Source organism: Hyperoodon ampullatus (assembly GCF_949752795.1).
Source record: "Hyperoodon ampullatus genome assembly, chromosome: 11".
Lineage (NCBI taxonomy): Eukaryota > Metazoa > Chordata > Mammalia > Artiodactyla > Ziphiidae > Hyperoodon > Hyperoodon ampullatus.
The window spans coordinates 77,160,931-77,183,387 of NC_136924.1; the positions used below are offsets into that span (position 1 = coordinate 77,160,931).

General features: G+C 36.2%; 1 protein-coding gene across 19 annotated transcripts in view; it reads left to right on the forward strand.

Moving 5' to 3' along the window:
- The window catches only part of CAPRIN2 (caprin family member 2), a gene marked incomplete at both ends in the record, with an annotated part of 40,128 nt that extends 24,521 nt beyond the window's left edge, over positions 1 to 15,607 (forward strand). For 2 of the 19 annotated variants that reach the window (XM_079714675.1, XM_079714686.1), the window contains 9 exons: positions 167 to 248; positions 1,289 to 1,344; positions 4,138 to 4,242; positions 5,551 to 5,697; positions 9,113 to 9,281; positions 10,641 to 10,823; positions 11,531 to 11,631; positions 13,443 to 13,506; positions 14,698 to 15,607. In XM_079714675.1, coding sequence (XP_079570801.1) covers positions 167 to 248; positions 1,289 to 1,344; positions 4,138 to 4,242; positions 5,551 to 5,697; positions 9,113 to 9,281; positions 10,641 to 10,823; positions 11,531 to 11,631; positions 13,443 to 13,506; positions 14,698 to 15,266 — 1,476 coding nt within the window. Of the gene's footprint in view, positions 1 to 166; positions 249 to 1,288; positions 1,345 to 4,137; positions 4,243 to 5,550; positions 5,698 to 9,112; positions 9,282 to 10,640; positions 10,824 to 11,530; positions 11,632 to 13,442; positions 13,507 to 14,653 lie in introns of all 19 variants that reach the window. The other 17 variants (XM_079714688.1, XM_079714678.1, XM_079714692.1 and 14 more) reach the window with 16 other exon arrangements.
- Between the last annotated feature and the right edge of the window lie 6,850 nt (positions 15,608 to 22,457).

A 22,457-nucleotide genomic window follows, 5' to 3' on the forward strand; every position in this document is an offset into this window, starting at 1 on the left:
TCAGTTTCTTCTCCTATAAAGACTAAGTTATTAACATCTTGAGATGGTTATTAGCTAGATTCCTATAGCTAATAAGCAGTTGACATCATAAATAATTTAATGGTAATAGCTTTACCAACAAATGATAATCTTTGTTTTCACTCATTATTTAAACTCTTGTCTTTAGGAATCTATTCTGGATTTTGACAAACCTCCAAGTGCAATTCCATCATCACAGCCGCCTTCAGCTACTCCAGGTAGCCCAGTAGGTATGTCCTCATTCTTAAGACTTGTTAGACCTACAGCTGTTTTTCCAATTACTTCTTTTACATATAATTTTACTCTAGATTATCTTAAGGTTAAACTATGTCTGTGTGTTAACTTTTTCTAAATATGTACATATGTTATCAGAGTTACATACGGGTAAATTACCATGAGGATGTTAGTGTACTTAACTGACCTGTTTGCATTTTAGAGAAGGTCTCTAGATCGGTGAATGGAAGTACACAATATTAGTTGTCTTTGCTACTTTTTATATTCTTCTTGGAGTGAATTCTGACTAGAACCTGCTTGACTTCTTTCAACTCTGTATGTCTAGTGTGGAGGCTTTTGGATCCTGACTATGAGTGAAATTACATCAGTGGTATTTAGTGCAGAGTTTAACACAGTAACTAATGATGCAGCCCAGATCTGAATCTCGTCTGATGCTTCAGACTTTAGGCTTTTTGTTCTACACTAGTTTATCTCAGAGGTGGAATGACATAATCAAAGCCATAGTTCAGCTGCAGTGAGCAGTAGACACCAACCAGAAGACTGGTCCAGTAATTCCTGGGTAGGGTAAGGAGAAGGAAGAGAGAGTACTTAACAAAAGTGATAGAGATTAATAAGAAGAAACCAAATTGAAACTATGAAATTGAAAAGTATATTTAATTTACATGATCAAAGAGAAAAAAAAATTGAAGAGCCAGATGACGTCTGCACTTGTAACTTGAAGTGTATCAGCTAATTACTGCTCATGATAGCTCAGGTTTTATCATCCAGATTACAATTACCGTTTTTTTAAAAGTCATAGTTCTTTTCTTTTGGAAGCCTTGAAATGCTGCGTTTGTCCATTGATGGAACTAGTATCCTTTTCTTCTGTAATCTCTCTGACTCTTTTTAGAGCTCTACTACAGTAGAAAGGACTTGAGAGCTAGTTCTTCCAGATACTGCTTTGTTTTATAAAGTATAAACTTTAGTTTCCACCCAGTTGGTATGCATAAACTTCTCTCCTCCCTCAGTAGTTTACTGTTGATTTCACTCTCTGCAGCATCTACAGAACAAAATCTATCCAATCAAAGTGATTTTCTTCAAGAGCCATTACAGGTAACTTTTCCAGACTGATCTTTCATTTACTCTTCTTTGCTATTCAGGGAGGAAACTCTTGCTTTGGCAAGAATGCTCAGACTCGCTGATTCTAATATACCTAATGAAATTATTGCAAATGTTCTAAGGATACCTAGTTTTTTAGATTAAGTACAGCTGGTTCTCAAAAGATTCCGTAATAAACATGGGAAAGTCATCTGTTATAATAGAGAAGGTTAGCTGATGTTAGTAAGGAAAGAGTGAGCCTGAAGAATTCGGAGGTACTTTGGGAATCTTACTTTGCTGTTGAGCTACGTAAGTCACTTAGTATATTGGCAGAGTAAAGGGTGTAAAGAAAGAGACTAATTTTGTTTAACTCACGGTTAGCCAGTCCCACCCGCCTACATATATCTGACATTCTGATGAACTAACTTTCACAGAACACACTTAAAGTTATAAAGGGACCAGATCATTGAGATCTGTAAATGCCACATTGCATTTCCATCAATAGTAAGTTCAAGATTTGCTAGTTTTCTGGTCATTACTTAAAAAAAAATTTTTTTTTCTCAGGATCCCTCTGAAAACCTTACGGCAATTTTCTAGACAGCAACTGCTTTGACAGTAGGTTAAATATTTTGATCAGGTGGTTCAGCAGTTGTTGCCTTCCCTTCCAAAAACTTATGAGTAAATACCATTTGTTTACAGTGGTTTATATTTAGTTTAAGATGTAGCTCGGTTTTCAAAATGTGTTTGTTAAGCAGGGTCCCTCACCCCAGTCACTGCTTTAACTAAAGAATTCCATGTTATCTGGTCTAGCTATTAGGTTCTATATGAGGCTTTCAAGTGACAAGTTTAAGATTTTTTTTGATAAACCAATAGTCTGGTAGTTCTCAGGGCATGCCTGTGGGATGGCTACATCAGAACCACTTGGTCACTTTAATAAAAGTATATATAGTTGACCCTTGAACAGTATGCATTTGAACTGCTAGGGTCCACTTATACATGGGTTTTTTCCACTAAATTCATAGAGTACTATGCTTCACGAATTTGCGTGTCATCCTTGCGCAGGGGCCACGCTAATCTCTGTATCGTTCCAATTTTAGTATATGTGCTGCCGAAGTGAGCACTAAATACATAGAGTACTACGGATCTGAGGTTGGTTTAATCCAAAGTTGCGGAACCACGGGTATGAAGGGTCAACTATGGGACCTGAGCATCTGCGAATTTTGGTATCCATAGTGGGTCTTGGAACCAATTCCCTGTGGATACTGAGGGATGACTGTGTTGTTAGATACCACCTTAGACCTATAGGGTCAGAATTTCCAGGGGTGTCGTCTAGTCATCTGTATTTTTAATCTGCTCCCTGGGTGAATCTGCACATCCATTTTTTGGAACCACTGGCCTCAAACATCATGCTTACTCAGCAGTACTTAAAATGAACTCTGGTCTTCTTCAAGAGCAATAATTTGGAAGCAAGAACTGCCGTAACTTCTAAATAAATACTAATGTAAAGAATGTTTCTTTATCTTTTCTGTTAAGTTAACGTTTTAACTAAAATTCAAAGTCTTTTAAAGCTTAACTATCAAGTGGGCCAAGTTGCCTTAACTTAGTATCTTTGAATTTTTCTTTGGCAATAGAGTTAGTTATGTCCCCACAATAGCCAGTCTCACTTATTTTGGGTGGTTGTCTCATTGTTTTAATGAGAGGACCAGAAGAAAGACCTACTTTTAGAAACACTACCATTTTATAATAATTCTAATAGTTTGGTCAGATCTAAATTATACCTATTTATTTAGGTACATTAAATGCTCTAAAGGATTTCAAAATTTTCTCCATAAGACCTTTTAAAGGTCTTCCATGAGGCTTTTTAGAACTTGGTCCCCATCTCCTTATCAAGAAGTGGCAAATCATGATGAACCCTTCTAGAAGGTCACTGAAACATAACTGTTTGGTTACCATTGGTTACCATTAATTAGTTTCTGTTTAACCCATTTTATTACTTGGGCTTCTGAGAACCACATTGAAACATTTAGATAAAAGGAGTGGATTCACCGACACTTCAGACCTTGCCATTGCTAGAATTTTATGGATCTCTGTTATGATCTAGTACCTGTTGTGCCATAGCATTCCTTCCTAGCTACTCTTAGTTTTTAATTGATTACAGTTGTCACAGCATTAGTTCCTACTGTGCTTTCTCCCAATTTGTATTTTATACCTATTAGCTTTAATTTTTCTTAGAATATTGGTGCTATTGTGATTTATATAGAGCTTATCCTTTCTATTTATACTTCTGCCAACTTCTGTAAGACACTGAGAGCACTTAGAGTAAAAGCATAGTTGTCATGATCCCTGGCAGGCCCGTGCCTAGAGCATTAATGTGCCCTGGGCTCATCTCCCATGGAACTGCTATTGAGAGCCTGGTAGAAAATCTGACCCCAGATTTCCAGGGCCAAGAGTCTTGATAAATGAGGATGGGATTAGATGTGTAGCTCTGGTGACTAGGCCTGGAAAGGCAATGTAGCTGACTGCTTGGATTTGAATCTTAGCTCTTCTGCTTAATTTTAGTGTGACTTTGGGTAAATTACTTAACTTTCTTTGCTTCTGCCTGATTATGAATAAAATGGGAATAGTTGTACCTATTGCACAGGGTTATTGTTAGGATTAAATATATTAATATGTGTTAAAAGTGTTTAGCATACCATTTGGCACTAGTGATTGCTCCACGAGAGTAATGTGTTAGGAAGCCCGGGGCCCATGAAATATAAAGTGAACAACATGTGCCTTTTACAATGTTTTATATCTTCCTGTATTTAGGCTGCTTCTTCTCCAGTTACTTGTAGCTCAAATGCTTGCTTGGTTACTACCGATCAGGCCTCTTCAGGATCTGAAACAGAGTTTATGACCTCAGAGACTCCTGAGGTAATAAGAGACCAATTGTCTTAATTTCTTTTCTGTCTTAAAGAATAGCAGAACCAGTTTATTGTATGAATTACAGGCATAATCAGTTTAATGATTTAACATTTATACCTTACTAATGTTTGCTTTCTATAGATGTTGTAGTCCTGGAACTTATACAGGTAACTTTAACTTTATTGTGACCTTACCGTATACATGGACTTAATAGTGTTTTGCCTTTTCAGATACAATAAATATATCCAAATTGCTAGTGTCAAAAAAAAGTGAAAATTTCTAGGTAAGGGTAGGGTTAGTTCAAGTTTCTCACTATATTCATATTGAAGGACTCCTTAGGAGAAAAATCTTTTTATCCATGTAACAGAAGACTCAATAACTTTATAGTTTTAATATTAGCACTGACTCAGTTGGAATGAGTTACATTCTCTTTTTTGCCTAATTTTGTCAAAGCATTTTGACAGTATTACGTTTTTCCTCTCGATTATCAAGTGAAAGTTTTCGCTGTGTTTGAGCAAATCCTTGAGATAGATATAGCAAGATAGGATGATTTTTTGGATTAATTTAGCAATTCTTAGGTTTTATTATTATTTTTTGGTTAACTATTATATGAGAATTTGTGTTCTTTGTATAAGAAAATAAAGGTAAGCATTAGTTTTTATGGTGTTGACTTGGTCTAAATTAAAATTGCTTGGTTCCTTATTTTAAGAAGAGGAAGTGTTTGCCACCTAGTGAGTCACAGCTGTCTGCTTCAAAATCTCATTGGTATTGGTTTCTTCATATCTTTTAAAGCATTTGGCTTTATAATCTACTATATTAAGGACTTGCTTATTCCCTTAGTTAAGAGTTATTTAGATTAGCTCAGGTTTGGTTTTCTTTTTTTAGGCAGCTGACTGAGGAATCCACTAATAAGACTTTAAAATAGAGAAAAATTAACACTGACTAAGTAACTAACCCAAGGTTTTTCTTAAGCCTAATTCTTCTGTATGAATTTGGAATAATACTAGATTCTGAACTGGAAAATACCATTACAGGGTTTGAAAAGGACTAGGTACTCATAAAAAGTTCAGTCCCTCGTCTGTTAGACTGATTAATAGTAAGATTCTCACTTAGTCAGCAAGCTGTGCAAAAGCAAATGCTAGTGTGCATCCTCAGCAATTGAGATTTGAAATTGTAAGCAAAAGCTATTCTTCTGCATTCCTGTGTCCAAATGTCGTCCTATAGGACTTGCTGACTTATGCCAGTCTGGGGTTTAGTGTAAGTTAACTGTTTATTGTATGGCAGGTGATTGGCTGATATTGCATTTCTCCTCCCTAGGCAGCAGTTCCCCCAAGCAAGAAACCGTCTTCACTAGCTTCTCCAAATCCTCCCATGTCAAAGGGCTCTGAACAGGGCTTCCAGTCACCTCCAGCAAGTAGTAGTTCAGTAACCATTAACACAGCACCCTTTCAAGCCATGCAGACAGTGAGTATGAAACGTGAATGATGATTGCAGTTCATTATTCCTGTTAAAAAGCTATTGTTTCTCTTACATCTCTTAATTAGGTACTATGTGAAAAAATTTGCCTTTTCTATTACTCTTTTTGGGGCTGGTAGAATTTGCATTTGTCCAATGGAAATATTGTTTGTGTGGGAAGAGTATTAAATCCAAAGCCTCAATAATTTTGAATGGAAGTTTTTATCAGGGCCATTTCCCCTCTGAAAATTAGTGGCAGGCAAAGCTGAGGACCCATATTAAATAAATGAAATGTGAGTGAGAAACATAATTTTCTGTAAATCGCTTAATAATACTAACCATTACTAATATCACAGTAGTAATGTTCCATGGCATCAATAACCTGAAATACAGGACACATACTTGTGTGTTCTATCACTGCTGAAACTTTCATTTGATTTCATCTTCATCTCATCTGGGTTTTGGAGAATTGTTCAGATTTCTATGGTATTTTGAATTACATATTCCGCTACAAATTGTAGTTTAAAACTTCTTAAGGTGATATTTCAACTAGGTTTGTATGTTTATTCTCTAAACGTAGAAAAGAATAAAACTTTTCTTTAGAAAAAAGCAAAAAGCCTTAGCCAATAAGTACCTTTCCTGATGGTGCTTTAAGGTCCCACTCCAGGTACTTTCGTGTGATGGTGGTGGGATGGGGCCAGTGGAGTGGTAGTGGAAAGCAGGCACAATGCAGGGAGATGGTCTGGTGAATTCACACCCCTGAATTCACTAACCTTATTACTTCCTGCTTAGCCACGTAGCACAGCTTTGTGTCCTTGCTTTCCCTCTATCCCTGTCAATCCATCCTACACGGTATTGCCACATTGGTTTTACTAACTTTTTCTTATTCCTAATTAAAAGCAAATATTGGTCCATTATAGAATGATATTGAAAGTCCTTTGCCTGACACTCAGTAACTTTTGAAGTCTGGTGTAACTTGCCAGACTAGTCCCCTGGGCTTGCCTTGTACACTCTTGTCACAATACCTTTTTTTGTGTGGTGTGTGTTTTAAGATTTTTAATTTTAATTTGAAATGAAATACAGTTATTCATTCAACAAATTGGAAAATATTAAAACAGTTATTATCTAGAGTGGGGAAAGAAATAAGAAAGTTTTATACACTGCTGATATGACAGTAAATCGTCACAACCTTTTAGGAAAGGCATTTCCTGCTCAAATTTTTTAAGAAGGGGGCATAAAGCCGTGACAGAAGTTTCACCTTGAGGAATCTATACTACAGGAACAAAGGGATTAGTAGCTAAGGATATGCTTCAGTAGCTGAAGATATGTTGTATATACGGCACTAGAAGGCAATCGCAACAAAACCAATCTCAATTGGAGACCATCTGAACGTCTGTTAACTGGGCAATGATTGACTAAATTATGGTATTTCCAATTCTATGGCTCGCTCATTCACTCACCGTATATATTTTTCGAGGCAGGCATTGTTTTACTGTATGCCAGGCATTGTTCTAGATACTGGGGGTAAGGAAGTGAATAATACAGATTTGTCCCCTTTATCATGAAGCTTACATTCTAGTGTGTGTGTGTGTGTGTGTGTGTGTGTGTGTGTGTGTGTGTGTAGCAAGGGAGAGATAAAAATGATAAATGATAATAACAACAGCAACAATAAAACAAGTCAGTTAACCTTTAGAATAATTGCCTGTTTCTAGAGGCAGGTACCTTGGGTTTTTCAGTGAAAAAATTACATCCAGATTTTTATTCTGCTTTGAATCTTTGTGTCCTGATTAGTTGCTCCTGGTGTGTCTTCTCATTGTATTTTGGAAATTTTTAATAGCACTTATCCTACTTTATTTTTATGTTTTTTAAGTGAAACTTCAGACTTTATCTGGATTTCCCTAGTTTTTCCACCAGTGTTCTTTTTCTTTGCCAGGATGCCATGCAGGGTGCCACATTGCATCACAATACCTTTTTGCTCATGCCAATCTGTCTTCTCTACCTGTTAGGATTCTATCCAGTATAAATTGGTTCTTATTTGTTTGCTTACTCATTTATTCAATAAACAGGTAGTTATGAAGCCAGGCACTGTTCTTAGGGGTTGTAACAATGGAGAATAGACAGGTATTTGTGCTTAAGAAGCTTATACTTTATTACGGAGGTGGGAGGGCTAGAGAGAAAAATATTCATATATATATTATATCAGATGCTATGTGTAGTGAGGAAAAATGGAGCAGGATAAGGCGGCTAGAGAGTAACAGAAGTGCTGTATTATAGATGATTACCAGAGTCTGGACAGATCATTGCCTGCTACATGGTAGAAATTCAGTAAATGGCATATTTTTTCATTTGTTTTCAGTTTCTGAAAAAGTACCCTTTTCCCCTATATAGCTTTCATTCTCAGTAAGCATTAGTATAATGTAATAGCAGGAGAGTTAATTTTTGTACTTGGTTTAACTTCTGTCAGAAATCAAATAGAAATTGTTTTTTTTACTGTGGTAAAATATGCATAAACATAAAGTTTACTGTTTTAACTGTATTTAAATGTATAATTCAATGGCATTAAGTACATCCACAGTGTTGTACAGCCATCACCACTATCTATTTCCAGAACTTTTTCATCATCCCCTCCCCCGTCCTAGCCCCTGGTAACTTCTATTCTACTTTGTCTCTCTGAATTTACCTATTCTTAGGTACCTCATATAAGTGGAATCACGGTATTTGTCCTTTTATATCTGGCTTATTTCAGTTAGCACAGAATTTTCAAGGTTCATCCATGTTGTAGCATGGATCAGAATTTCATTCTTTTTTATGGTGAAATAATATTCCATTGTATGTATGTACCACATTCTGTTTATCCATTCATCTGCTGATGGACACTTGGGTTGTTTCCATCTTTTGGCTATTATGAATAATGCCATGAACATCGGTGTACAAATATTTGAGTCTCTGCTTTCAGTTCTTTTGGGTATATGCCTAGAAGTGGAATTGCTGGATCATATTCTACTTGGTAATTCTACTTGGTAAATGGGAATTCTGCATTTAGCTTTTTGAAGAACCGCTGTACTATTTTCTGCAGTGGCTGCACCATTTTACATTCCCACCAGCACTGCACGAGGGTGGCAACTGTACCACACCCTCAGCAATACTTAGATTTTCTTTTTTTTTTTTTTTTTAAGTAATAGCCATCCTAATGGGTATGAAGTGGAATCTCATTGTGGTTTTGATTTATATTTGTCTAATGACTAATGATGTTGTGCATCTTTTCATGTGCTTATTGGCCATTTATCTTCTTTGAAGAAATGTCTATTCAAGTCCTTTGCCCATCAAATAGAAGTTTTTGAGTGTTGCAGAGTTTTGCTGGATGTCACCTTTAATTGTTTTCTATAAAACTTCACAAATGACTCAGTGTACCCTGTCTTTTAAGGTATTTAATGTTAATGCACCTCTGCCTCCACGTAAAGAACAAGAAATAAAAGAATCCCCTTATTCACCTGGCTACAATCAAAGTTTTACTACAGCAAGTACACAGACACCACCCCAGTGCCAACTGCCAGCTATACACGTAGAACAAACTGTCCTTTCTCAAGAGACTGGTAAGATCTTTGTGTATCATATTTTGAAGACTTAGATGAGAGCTAATTAAATGGAAAGCAAGTCTGTAGTGACACTTGAGAGGTTCTTTCTTGACTAGTAAGCCTTATCTTTTCACATGTTCAAGTATTGAGAAACACTTAATGCTTTTTCATCTCTTTAGTTAAGTTCACTTATTACTTTTAACTTTTGTAGAGGTAGAACTTAGATGGTTGATTTAACCTTGAAGTAGGCTTTTATTTTTAAATCTGATTGCTTTGATTACCATCAACAGTGGTAGAGGTGCACGAGGCACTATCCAGCTGCTTTTATGAAGGTTTTGAAACCACTCTGTTAACTCCGTGTTAGCACAGATAGCTATCTGGCCTTTTTTCTTCCCTCTTGTAATAAAGCATTGATTAATGTGAGGATATAATTTAGTATGCTTATTCTACTCTTTGCTTAGAGATGGGAGACACTTTTGATCGTTCATGCTATTCTAATACGTACATGAAAGAATAGCAACTTTGTAGTTATTTCCCAATTTAAGAAGCACTTGTAGATTTTTGGTGTTGGTATTTCAGGCCCCTATTGGGTTTTCTAAAACTTAAGCTGGAGCAAACAAATTGCTTGGTTAATCACAAGAGGTAGTAAATGTAAATCCCTGGACCTAGCCACAAATGACCTCATGCTCTTCTCACCTGTACTGTGAAAACATAGGGCAGGTGATTTACATAAAGGATACTTTTTGTCATATTCCTTTTCAATTACAGTATTAATAAGAGTTCATTTTCTTTTACTCCTCGATCTGGCATATTTAGCCTGTTTTTTTCCTTTAATTGTGGTAAAATATACGTAACATAAAATTCATCATTTTAAACATTTTTAAGTGTACAGGTTTTATGGCATTAAGTACATCCAGGTTGTTGTGCAGCCATCACCACCATTCATCTCTAGGAATTTTTCATCTTCCCCATTTAACACTAACTCCCCATTTCCCTTTCCCTGTAATCCCTGGCAACCAGCATCCTACTCTATGAATTTGACTGCTCTAAATACTTAACTTATATAAGTGGAATCATAGAGTATTTGTCCTTTTGTAACACCATAATGTCTTCAAGGTTCATCCATGTTGTATTGTAGAATGTGTCAGAATTTTCTTCCTTTCTAAGGCTGAATAATATTTTATTACTTAAATATATATATATATAGAGATATCTGTGTCTTTCTCTATATATACACATACATATCTATAGCATCTGTTTTTTTAAAAAAGGGACAAAGTTGTATTAAAGGTTTTGATATACACTGACTTCTAAGTATAACGAATATTAAACTTTTATTACCATTTAACTCTTGGACTCTAAAACTGTTTCCTTAAGCAGCAAGTTATCCTGATGGAACTATTCAAGTAAGCAATGGTAGCCTTGCCTTTTACCCAGCACAGACGAATGTATTTCCCAGACCCTCTCAACCATTTGTCAATAGCCGGGGATCTGTTAGAGGATGTACTCGTGGTGGGAGATTACTAACCAATTCGTATCGGTCCCCTGGTGGTTATAAAGGTATGCTCTGAATAAAATTTGTATGTTTACTTGACTCAAACTGTTTTTACTTTACCTTGTTCCTTTTTGTGGTTTCCATTTATAATGTAGTAGAGAATTCCCTGTTTCTGCAAAATATTGTATTTCTAATATGTCTGTTGTCTATAACAGAGGAACTCTTTGAATGAAAAACAGATCGATCCTGTGACTTACTGAAGTGAAAGGTTGAGCATTTTGGTTTTTTTTCAGGGATGAATTTTGGTTTTCATATTTGAAGAATTTCTTTTTTCTGTTAATTGACTTGGCTGGCTCAAAACATGTCATATTTAAGACAGCGCCCATTTCCTAGTTATCAGAGTATACCACAGATGAAAATTTTCAGACAATAATAGTGATACGCTTTTAAGTTAGATATGGTTCCAAGTATTCTAGTCACTGCTGGTATTAGCAGAAGTACTCTAGACCAAGGCCTTAACCACCATCCTTTCCCGACCCCACCTGCATCCCAGCAATAGTAAATTTCCACAGTTTGCTTGTTTGAAGTCTGTGATATTTTTATAAATGTGTGTTTTATTGTGGAAACAGTATTATGGAGTATGCTTAAAGAAGGCATAAATCTAATGATGGCTTTATAGGATCAATTTAACTTTCCAAGTGGTATAGAACAGACTATTTAAAAGTTTAGTGTAATTTTGCCCATAATTTTATGTAAGTTGTTTATTTATTAGGTTTTGATACCTATAGAGGACCTCCTTCAATTTCCAATGGAAATTATAGCCAGCTACAGTTCCAAGCTAGAGAGTATCCTGGAACACCTTATTCCCAAAGGGTAAGAATAATTGTTATAACTGAACAATAGTACAATTGACGTGAAGCTGGTGACTAAACTATAGTAGAGTCGTAATTTGTTTTGTAAAGACACTCTTGTAACTATGGAGAGTGGATCTGGAAGCTTTTCTAATAACCCAAGTAGGGTACATGACAACTGCCTGTCACATGGAACTTAGGAGGTCTTAAGGACTTTATTAAGTTTGCATTAACTCATTTACTCCATCATCCTATAAGGGAAACTGGGGTTCAGAAACAAGTAACTTATCTAAGGTCACTCAGCAAGTAAATGATAGAACTAAGATTAGATGCAGGTTTCTTTTTAACTCCAGAGCCCATGGTCTTTACTATTTTGCCTTCAGTTTAACTTTTTTAGATATCAAGTATAGGAAAGTCCTTTTTTGTCAGTTTGATTTTTTTGGTTTATTCTTGATTGACTAGTTCAGCAGATTTTCTTTACTATATATGATAAAAGACTGATAGGACGATGGTAGACATTCCACTTGAACAGCCCTTGGGAACTCCCTGTCGTTGGTCATATATGTATATGAATTTATACTACATTAGCATTTTCAGTTTTGAAGTTTTACAAGCCTTTAAGTATGTATATGGTATTTTACTGAGTTCTGTTGTTAATATACAAAGGACCTCATGGTTACGTGAGGTAAGATAGATGTCTATACAGAGGCAATATTGAAGAACACACCAGGTCACCTAAATGACTTGGGTTTGACCCCTGATCTCACCAGTTTCCTCTTTGTGTGACCTTGGGCCTGTTACGTAAACTTTCTGAGCTTTAGTTCCTTATCTGTTAGGTGAAGACTCATCTGTTTGAGTTACTTATCTTACTCTGAAGTGTTGAGGATTACACTATGAGAGATTCTGAGGATTAAATGAAGTCATATACATACATAAGTGCTTTGCATATATCAAGGATGCAAATATTAACTGTTATTACTTGATTGTCACGTACTGTGTGTGCAGGGAAAACTTTGATTAATGCGGTCTTTCAGTAATGGAGCTATCTGTTCTTAATACCAGTATTCTAGTATTTTTGTGTGCTGCTTTAAATTTCTTCCTGAGGAAACATAAGATATCAATGATAGTAGTGCTATTGGGAAGAGGATTAGGCGTTTGGGGCAGGAAAATTTATTATTACTTTTACTGTATACATTCTCGTCCTGTTTAAATTTTTTATTACATGTATTGATATTAATCTGATTACACCATTAATTATTCTTTTCATGACTTGCATGGGGGCTGACTTTCACCATACTTGGGAGTCAGTTTGAAATGTTGCCTCGTGAACATTTTTTCTTAAAGATTCCAGGCAATAATATGTTCATACATTAAATTCTTATCAATTTCCCTGTCAAAACAAAACCAAACCCTAACATAGTTTGTAATTGTCTTCACCCTTTGGTTTATAAATAGAGCAAGACTGAAATTGTCTGTATTTTTGCTTTATCATCTCCTTTTGTATTGAGATGAGGCACAGAGGACCAGGACATATTTCTGAATTTCCCTCATTACCTAGCATTGTGTCTTTTATGTAGTGTTCTCTAAATGCTTTCTTGTTTTTGCAAGTATTAACATATCTAATTTGTCAGGTTAATTAACTGATGAAGCAAACATTGCTACTGTGACTCTTGCTTTATTTGTTTTTCTTGGTGTCAACTGAGCCCCTTTGGTTGCTGGAGAAGGCTGGATCAAGGGCTAGGAGGACTTAGTCTTACAAATTTATCTGCCAATAATAACTAATGACTGTTTTGCATTTTTGGTGCTAAGGTAAATATTATGTGTCCATTTTAGGATAATTTCCAGCAGTGTTACAAGCGAGGAGGAACATCTGGTGGTCCTCGGGCAAATTCGAGAGGTAAGGATAATTAATTGAGGAGTTTATTTACCCAAAACATACCTCTAGATCTTTCTTCATCCTTTGTCAAGTTCTCCCCAAAGTGTATTAGCATTTATCTTTTGAGGTTTTCAGTTTGCTTAAATGTTGTACTGAAGATCTGAGGGAGATATTAGACTACTAGAAAGGCTGTGGAAATCATTTGTCAATTTAAGTGTGTGTGTGTTTTAAATTTGCTTGACACCAGAGCATAATTTAACCTTCAATACATATTCACTATGCTGACTTGATATAGTTTCAGGTGATATTTCAGGACGGTGGTTTTGGAATAATGGGCACTTTTAGATACTCTAGTGCTCCTTAGTACATTGATAGATAGGAATAAACAACAATTAAGACACAATGACTTGAACAAAAGCAGGATACTTTTAATACTTCTTAAAATGTGAAGGTACTATTAAAAGGTTCAGTGTAACTGAGAAAATCAAGAATTACTGGAGATTAACTTTGTCACAAGAAAAGAGAAACTTTTCCTTTTAAGAAAGTAGCCACTATTCACAAGAAAAGAGAAACTTTTCCTTTTAAGAAGGTAGCCACTATTCACATTATCTTTGCCTTCTACCTGAGCAGTGTTTTTGTACAATACTGAAAACATTAAAATTTTATGATACCACATTAACTTAGAAATAAAGAACAAGCATTTATTATGGGGCTTAGTACCATAACAAAATATGTTTGAATGTCTAGTAGGCTAGTAGTTCCAGAAGTTGCTACTTTTATGTAATCTCAGTTTTCTTGAGTCCTTCTCCGTTAGATACTTAGAGTAGATTTATCACTAAGGAATTAAGAACTCAGAATTAATGGGAGAAAGGTAGAGAATTAAAGAGTGTTCACACCTGGGTTTTAGACTCTGCTAACCATAATTACTGTTAAGTTATCCAACCTTCGGGGGCCTCATTTTTTTAATATTAAAAAAAAATGAGGTTGCTGGACAAAATCATCCAGGTCCTTTCTGGCTTTTAGAATAGTAGTAGAAAAGCCTATTGTCAGAGAAATCTAGAAGAGTATACTGTAGCTATACTTTATTGCTTTTTAAAAAAAATTTACTATAAAATGTATTTTTATCTGTATTTCAGTAGCCGACTAATGTTAAATATTGTGTTCAAAGCTAACTGCTTCATTATGAGAAACTCACTGTTGCTAATAAAACAGCAGGGTGGAGTGATTCTTCTCAGGTGAGCAGCCCAGAAAGAGACAACGAAACCTTTAACAGTGGTGACTCTGGACAAGGAGACTCCCGTAGCATGACCCCTGTGGATGTGCCAGTGACAAACCCAGCAGCCACCATACTGCCAGTACACGTGTATCCCCTGCCTCAGCAGATGCGAGTTGCCTTCTCAGCAGCCAGAACCTCCAATCTTGCCCCTGGAACTTTAGACCAACCTATTGTGTTTGATCTTCTTCTGAACAACTTGGGAGAAACTTTTGATCTTCAGCTTGGTAGATTTAATTGCCCAGTGAATGGCACTTATGTTTTCATTTTTCACATGCTAAAGCTGGCAGTGAATGTGCCACTGTATGTCAACCTCATGAAGAATGAAGAGGTCTTGGTATCTGCCTATGCCAATGATGGTGCTCCAGACCATGAAACTGCTAGCAATCATGCAATTCTTCAGCTCTTCCAGGGAGACCAGATATGGTTACGTTTGCACAGAGGAGCAATTTATGGAAGTAGTTGGAAATATTCTACGTTTTCAGGCTATCTTCTTTACCAAGATTGAAAGTCAGTACAGAATTGACAATAAAAGGATATGGTGTTCTGATTAGTGGGAATAAAGGAAAAGTAGTCCTTGCCCTTCTGACAGATTGGTTTAGGAAAATGTTTTCATTCCTAGAGGAAGGAGGAGGTCCTTACTTTTTTGTTTTCCTCCCCATGGTGAAAAATTTCAAGCTGAATGACAATTAGCACTAATCTGGCACTTTATAAATTGTGATGTAGCCTCGCTAGTCAAGCTGTGAATGTATATTGTTTGCACTTAATCCTTAACTGTATTAACGTTCAGCTTACTAAACTAACTGCCTCAAGTTCAGGCAAGTTATAATGCCTTGTTGTGCCTCAATAAAAAAGTTACATGCACCTTCAGTGTTCTTACTTGATTAAACATTTAGTTAAGAAGGAAAATGTTTAATATTTAGTGTTCACACTGGTAACTCTTGAATGGGAATCTATTCATGGGTTCATACTGTTATTTTAAAATAAGGCTTTTATATATAACAGCTCCTTTTAGAGTTACTTTTATCTGTTGTTATACATATCATCCATCAAAAGATTTCATCTGTTTTCCACTGGCCAAATCAAATATTCTCCTTGAAGCTGTTTTGCAGTAGGGTGTTTTATCCTTTAGTTAGCTATCTTCAAGTACCTACTATATGAATAATAATACAAGATAGAGTACGCGATACATGGGTAATACTACTGGTCCACCATCAGTAAGGCTTATGCTTTCTAGTGGATTCTTAATTTGAGTAGGTAAAATATTTAGTCATCAAAAAGCATAGGTCTGTGGTCAGGCAATGCTGTATTTGAGTGCTGATTTTGCCACTTAGTAACTGATCTTGGGCAAGTTATTATACCTCAAAGATTTTTTTAAAGACCATTTCCCGAAATGCAAAATGGGCATGATAGAATAGCCTCAGGGCAGTTGTGAAGTTCAACTAAGAATTTATCTAAAAGGCTTTACACAGTGCCTGGCACATAAGCATTTAATAAATGTTAGATGCTGTAATTGTGTTTTTCTCATTCGGAATATTTTAGGGTGCTGTGTGTGTATATACTGTCTTGTATGCAGTGTATCAGGCAATGCCAGAGTTTAGTATCCATTCTAGATATACATCCTCACGTCTCAATTTAAGTTTGTATATGATTCTTACTACTAAGAACTTAATAATATGTTTCTCAATTACTTTAAAGAATAGTAATTCAAAATAAACATTTTGATTGAATATTCCAGAGTTTATTAAGGGTTGGAGAAAGGGCATTCTTAGCCTGCAACCAAGCAAGTCACTTGCTGAGACAGAAAGTTCTTGTTTTGATCCTCCGCTCACTCTGTGTCGTTAAATAATCTCAGGAAGATGTAAGAGCATTAAATTATTATGGTTAATATTTTTGAGCTAGGTGTGGGTTCAGCAATTAAATCCTTAAGCCATGTTTAATTCTGTGGTGTTAAGTGTTATTACAGTGCTCTCAAGACAGAGGATGTAATGTGATTCACTATTTAACAACTTTTTCAATTCATGGTAAGTACTTTGTGAGTTAGGGATATTAGTATTCCAGTTAAATAAATTAGTTCATGGCTTTTATGTCCAGAACACAAAATGAAAAGTATGCAGGAAAGCAGAAATATGAAATGCTTGAGGGGAAAACTTGATGTTTAAGAACAGTTGTTGATCAAGTTCAATGAGGCCTTTCTCAGTCTTTTTTAGCCACTGTTTTCTGCATTAGGGTCTTCAGCTTAGTCTTTTGTCCTGCACATGATTGACATTTATTGAAAAAATACTGTGAATGACTCTTTATATTTTTTAAGGTAAGTGTCCAACAAGAAGAGATTCATTAACTAGGGTATCCCCTCATGATAAACTCATGTTTTAGGAGAGTATTTTAAATGAAATACTATTTCTCTAAGTGTAAAGACAATAAACTCGAAAATTATTCTTAGACTTAAGGAATGAATGGACAAGATCTTTCATTCTGAAGCAGTGTAACTTTTGAAGACACAGTTCTTCTGGAAGCTTTTAGTAAAAGTCCAGATGTCTTTACAGAAAGATGTACACATGCAGATTTTAGATACCTTTGCAAGAGATGTAATGGGGATCCATAGATAGGTAAAGCACATTTAGGGACCTTGAATAAGGAACTTATATTTTACTGAGGGGATCTTGTAGCTATGACTGAAGTGGAAAGGCATTCCATAAAATTACTATGTATCTCTGAATATATAGATTCTTAGTTGTCTTACTGGAGGTGGAGATAAAGTAAGTTTTTCTATTTTCTATAGATAGATTTTCTATAAATTCACCTCTGAGTTTCCTTTCACTTTAAATCTTTTAGTCTTTTGTTAAATGAATTCTTCCTTAAGAATTGTGAGCAACTGACTCTTACCTCCTCTAAAGTTATTTAGTGAGTAAATGCAGGTATTTAAAGCAGGAAATAATTTTGAGAGGTTTGCTCACTTGCCTTCCATACCAAGTATCTTTCTTGTCAACCAGTCCATTTTTAAATTGAAACTTTCTAAACTCCATAATAGCTACAATTTTACAGTGCTTTGACATCACATACTGTGTTTTTATACTTCAGTCTTCCCTGTTTGCAAAGTTTTATTCCTTTATTGACTGATGTTCTGTTGTGATCCTTGTGATAACTAGGATGATATTTTATGTATTTTACAAGGCATATAAAGTATTTTATATGCCAAATAATTCTTGGCATATAGACGTTAAAGTTTTTCCATATGAATTCCACTCTGCTCCCACAGCAAACACTTCATTTTGATGAAAAAATTTTGAGTTGTCTCTCCAGGTCCTCCACTTGCTAATGTTACCTCAGAAGTATTCTTTTTTTTTTTTGCTGTACGCGGGCCTCTCACTGCTGTGGCCTCTCCCGTTGTGGAGCACAGGCTCCGGATGCACAGGCTCAGCGGCCATGGCTCACGGGCCCAGCCGCTCCACGGCATGTGGGATCTTCCCGGACCGGGTCATGAACCCGTGTCCCCTGCATCAGCGGGCGGACTCTCAACCACTGTGCTACCAGGGAAGCCCACTCAGGGGTATTCTTAATTGCCACTTTAATGATTAGGCTGATATCTGTCCTTATTTTTCAGCTTTTGGGCAAGTGTTGACAAAGTGATAGGTACAGCTCACTTGCTACCAGTGCAAGATGCTGAATGCCAGATGATAAAATATTGTTACCCATTATCAATATCAAGAGGCCTTAGGCTCACTAATTGTAAGTTTCTTAAGCATTATTCTTTTTTTTTTTTTTTTTTTTGTGGTACGCGGGCCTCTCACTGTTGTGGCCTCTCCCGTTGTGGAGCACAGGCTCCGGACGTGCAGGCCCAGCGGCCATGGCTCACGGGCCCAGCCGCTCCGCGGCATGTGAGATCTTCCCAGACCGGGGCACGAACCCGTGTCCCCTGCATCGGCAGGCGGACTCTCAACCACTGTGCCACCAGGGAAGCCCCAAGCATTATTCTTTTACTCATTTTATTTCAAGGGCCTTGTATGTTGAAATAAATTATTAATTTAGGTGGGTTTTAATTTGCCATAAAACCCAAATAGGTGGGTTATCTATCTGATTTGTACCTGCCTCACGGGCTACAAAGATGAATGTTCAGACACATCAAGTATATCAATTTTATCCATTTAATTTGCTGAGAGCAAATCTCGAGTTATTTCTCTGATTTCTATCACACTTCTGTTTTTTTCTGTTCTATATCTGGAAATCTTACTATTCAGAAGCTAAACCTCCTTGGACAAGTTATTTAATCTCATCTTTTCTCTTGTTTCTAAGTTTTCACTTTCTGGAAGATTTCCTTGATTTTGTCTTCTGACCTTTTTACAGAGTTTAGATTTCTGCTACGTTTAAAATTTATAAGTACACATCTGTTATCTTGAATGTTCCTTACATGTGTATTCCATTCTTGTGATTGCACTATTGTCTAATTCTAAGGATAGTTGGTTTTCTTAAAGTTTTCTTCCCTCTGTAGTCTATTTCTGTACTTCGTTTGTCCTAGTCTCATATCTGTATTGTTATATTTGCTCAGAATCTTGTGATTATTTGTTGACTTGATATTTAAGAATGTGGCACCTAAATATGATTGGAAGCTTTGAATGCAGAGGTGGGGCTTGTTGATTTTGGGGTTTGTAGTAGCATGATTTTTGTGGGGAGAACACCAATGTGGAAGTAGGGAAGAGCTTTCTAAGTGGGGCACAAAACCCAGAAGCCGTAAAAGATGGATAAATTTGACACATAGAATTTATTCCCCTAAAACTTGTTAGGGGACATAATGTCAAAAGGCAAATGGCTGCCTGCAGTGGGAGAAAATCAAGAAAAAGATGGCCCAAAAAAGGAGCCACAGAAGGGAAGAGACAGTTCATATGTGCTTACAAAAAAAAAAAAAAAAAAAAAAAATCAGTAAGCATATGTAAAGTCTTAAAGTGCGTATTTTGGCAAGCATGTGGGAAAAGGGGCACTCATAGTGTAGATGGTAATAAAATTAGTACTTTTTGGAGAGAGAAAGTATATGCTTTCTAACCCAGAAATTGCACTGCTAGGAATTTACAAGTAGTTTTGGAATTCTGCCAAGGTACATGCATAGAGATATTGTGTATAGCATTAATTATAACAGCAAAAACTGGAGAAACAACCTAGATGCCCCTCAGTAGGAAATTGGTTAAGTCAGAACAGAAGAATATAGATCAGTGTGTGCAAAATATCATTTGTGTAAAAATTCCTAAAAGCACATATATGTGATTCCTTGAATTATTTTTTTTCCCTGGTAGTATATACAAAACTTGATAGTGTTGGCTTTAAGGAAAAGGGGTTGTAGTAGGTATTTTTCATTCTGCATATTACTATAGAACTTTAAATGTACATATTACTTTTTGTTAAAAATTTTAAAGATAAAATGGTAGATTGCTATGGTACTTACCCTGCTTTGTCTTTCCTTGGCTAGAGCTTGAGGGTCTGCTTTAATTATCATTAAGCCCGGGATAACACATGGAAGAGTTACCGTAAAAACCTTTCACCTTTCACTAATATTTGCATTTCACTTCATAATTTAAAGAGCACTCTCATTTGTGTAATCTTATTTGATCTTCACAATGGTCCTGGTGAGGTAGATGCTTTTCTAGGGGATAAGAAAATTGGGACTCTTGGAGATTGACTTTCTAAGACCACTAGCAGTAGTGCCTGAGCCAGGCTTTGAGTCCAAATACAAGCGCGACCTTTCTTACCGTACTTCTTGCTCTTCTTTAGTTCTCAGGTGTGGTTGCCTTCACTGTATTTTCCATTGCTGTTTTGCACACTGATGTTTTAGATGTACTACTCAGCTTTACTAGAGCAGAATAAACACTGTGAACTGGATAAACTGGACCCAGTTAAGGCTGTCATAAGTTATCATTTCTTGTATGTCCTGAATATCAACAGGATGACTCCTTTTCCAATGTGAAATGTGGAAAGCCTGAGGAAATGAAGGAACAGAACATTTTGAGGAAAAAACTGATTTGAAAGTACATATTTCATTTTCAGTCTTAGTTAATGCCACTCTCTTTAGCTTCTATGCCTCCCGCCCACTACTACCATTTTAGTTTCTTGGAGATGGAAGTTTCTGGCTTCTGATCAGAAACTTCCTAACCCCCTATTACTTTAGCTTAGTATACTGATTTTTTGTTTTTAAAAAATTCTGCTTTAACTGAGAGGTCTGTCATTCTTTTAGAAAATTCTACTCAGGGCTTTTGGTTACATGTGACAGTTTAAAGGAGATTACATACCATTGACTTTATTATACTAACAAAATACCGAAGACCTTACATTTATAAGATGCATGTACATACTCTTGCCTGTTTTTCAGGTGCTATGATGTAGAGCTCTGCCAATATAGACCCTTTTGAAGTAGAGGCATTTAATCAAAATTAATGTACTGTATTCACTTACAGATCATTTAAGTGGTTTAAGAGATATATTATTAAACTTACAGGTAGAGACTTTTGTGCATTGGGTTTTAACTCCCATTTTGTCTTTACCGTATGGACGAGATTCAAGCCTGCTAACACAGACCAGCAGTTGAGCTGCTGCCAACAGATGGGGAGGACAACTGTGTGATATTCCATTTAGATGACTGAAATGTTAAATCTCAAAAAAGGCCACAGTGGCAGTGCTGGGAGTGAAAATTGCTTTCTGTAATTTGAGCTGTAATCATGCCAGTTATCCTCTGTGCTATATTTCTAGGATAATGTCATCCATTTCTATGGTGTCAACTAACCTATATACACAGATGACTCACAGTTCTCTAACTCCATCCCTTTCTCCTTCCTCTAACCCCCTGCCATAGCTTCCTCCTTCTCACCTAGCTCTTCTGTGAGAGCCAGAAGTCAGTTTCTGATGGTCACTGGAAATCTCCACTTGTATAACCCATAAGCACTTCTAGTTCAACATGTCCAAAGACAAACTCATCTTCCCTCCAAAATATAATACTCCTTCCATTTTCTCATAGGTCATCAAAGCTAGATACCCTAGAATCATTTTTGACTTCCCTTTGTTACTTTGTGTATCAGTCACAAATTTCTGATGCTTCAACCTGCGAAATGTCTCATATCTGCCCTACCTTCTTTATTCCTATTGTGCATATCCTGTTTCAGGCCCCTTATCTCTCTCACATTCATTCATTTATTCACTACTTATTAATTGCTTATTTTGTGTCAGGCATAGTGTGAGACTGCCTCACTATGTCTCATTTATCAAAGGTTGAATAAGGTCTCTCCTCTCTCCTTAACAGAATACAATGATAATAGTTAATATTGAGCATGTACCATGGGTACCATGAGCATGTACCATGTATAGTACCATGAGCATGTACTATATCATTTACAGTCTTCACAGTAGCTTTTGGAAGCAGATGAGGAAACAGGCACAGAGTGGTAAGCCGTATGCAAACCATGAATACTACAACAAGACAATACAGCTCGCTCAAATTCTACCTTAAACAAGGTGAATGTGTTAATAAATATAGACATCCTCTCATATTGTGCATAGTAGTAAAAAAAAAAGGGACTCATAAACAACGAGCCATTTCTAAGTTAAAGATATAGATTAGGGAAAGCAACTTTAAAACAGTTGCAAAGAAATCTAAGAGCAGAATCGGTTGCTTGGTTTTTTTTGTTTGTTTGTTTTCCTGTTGTCTCAGACATCACTAATT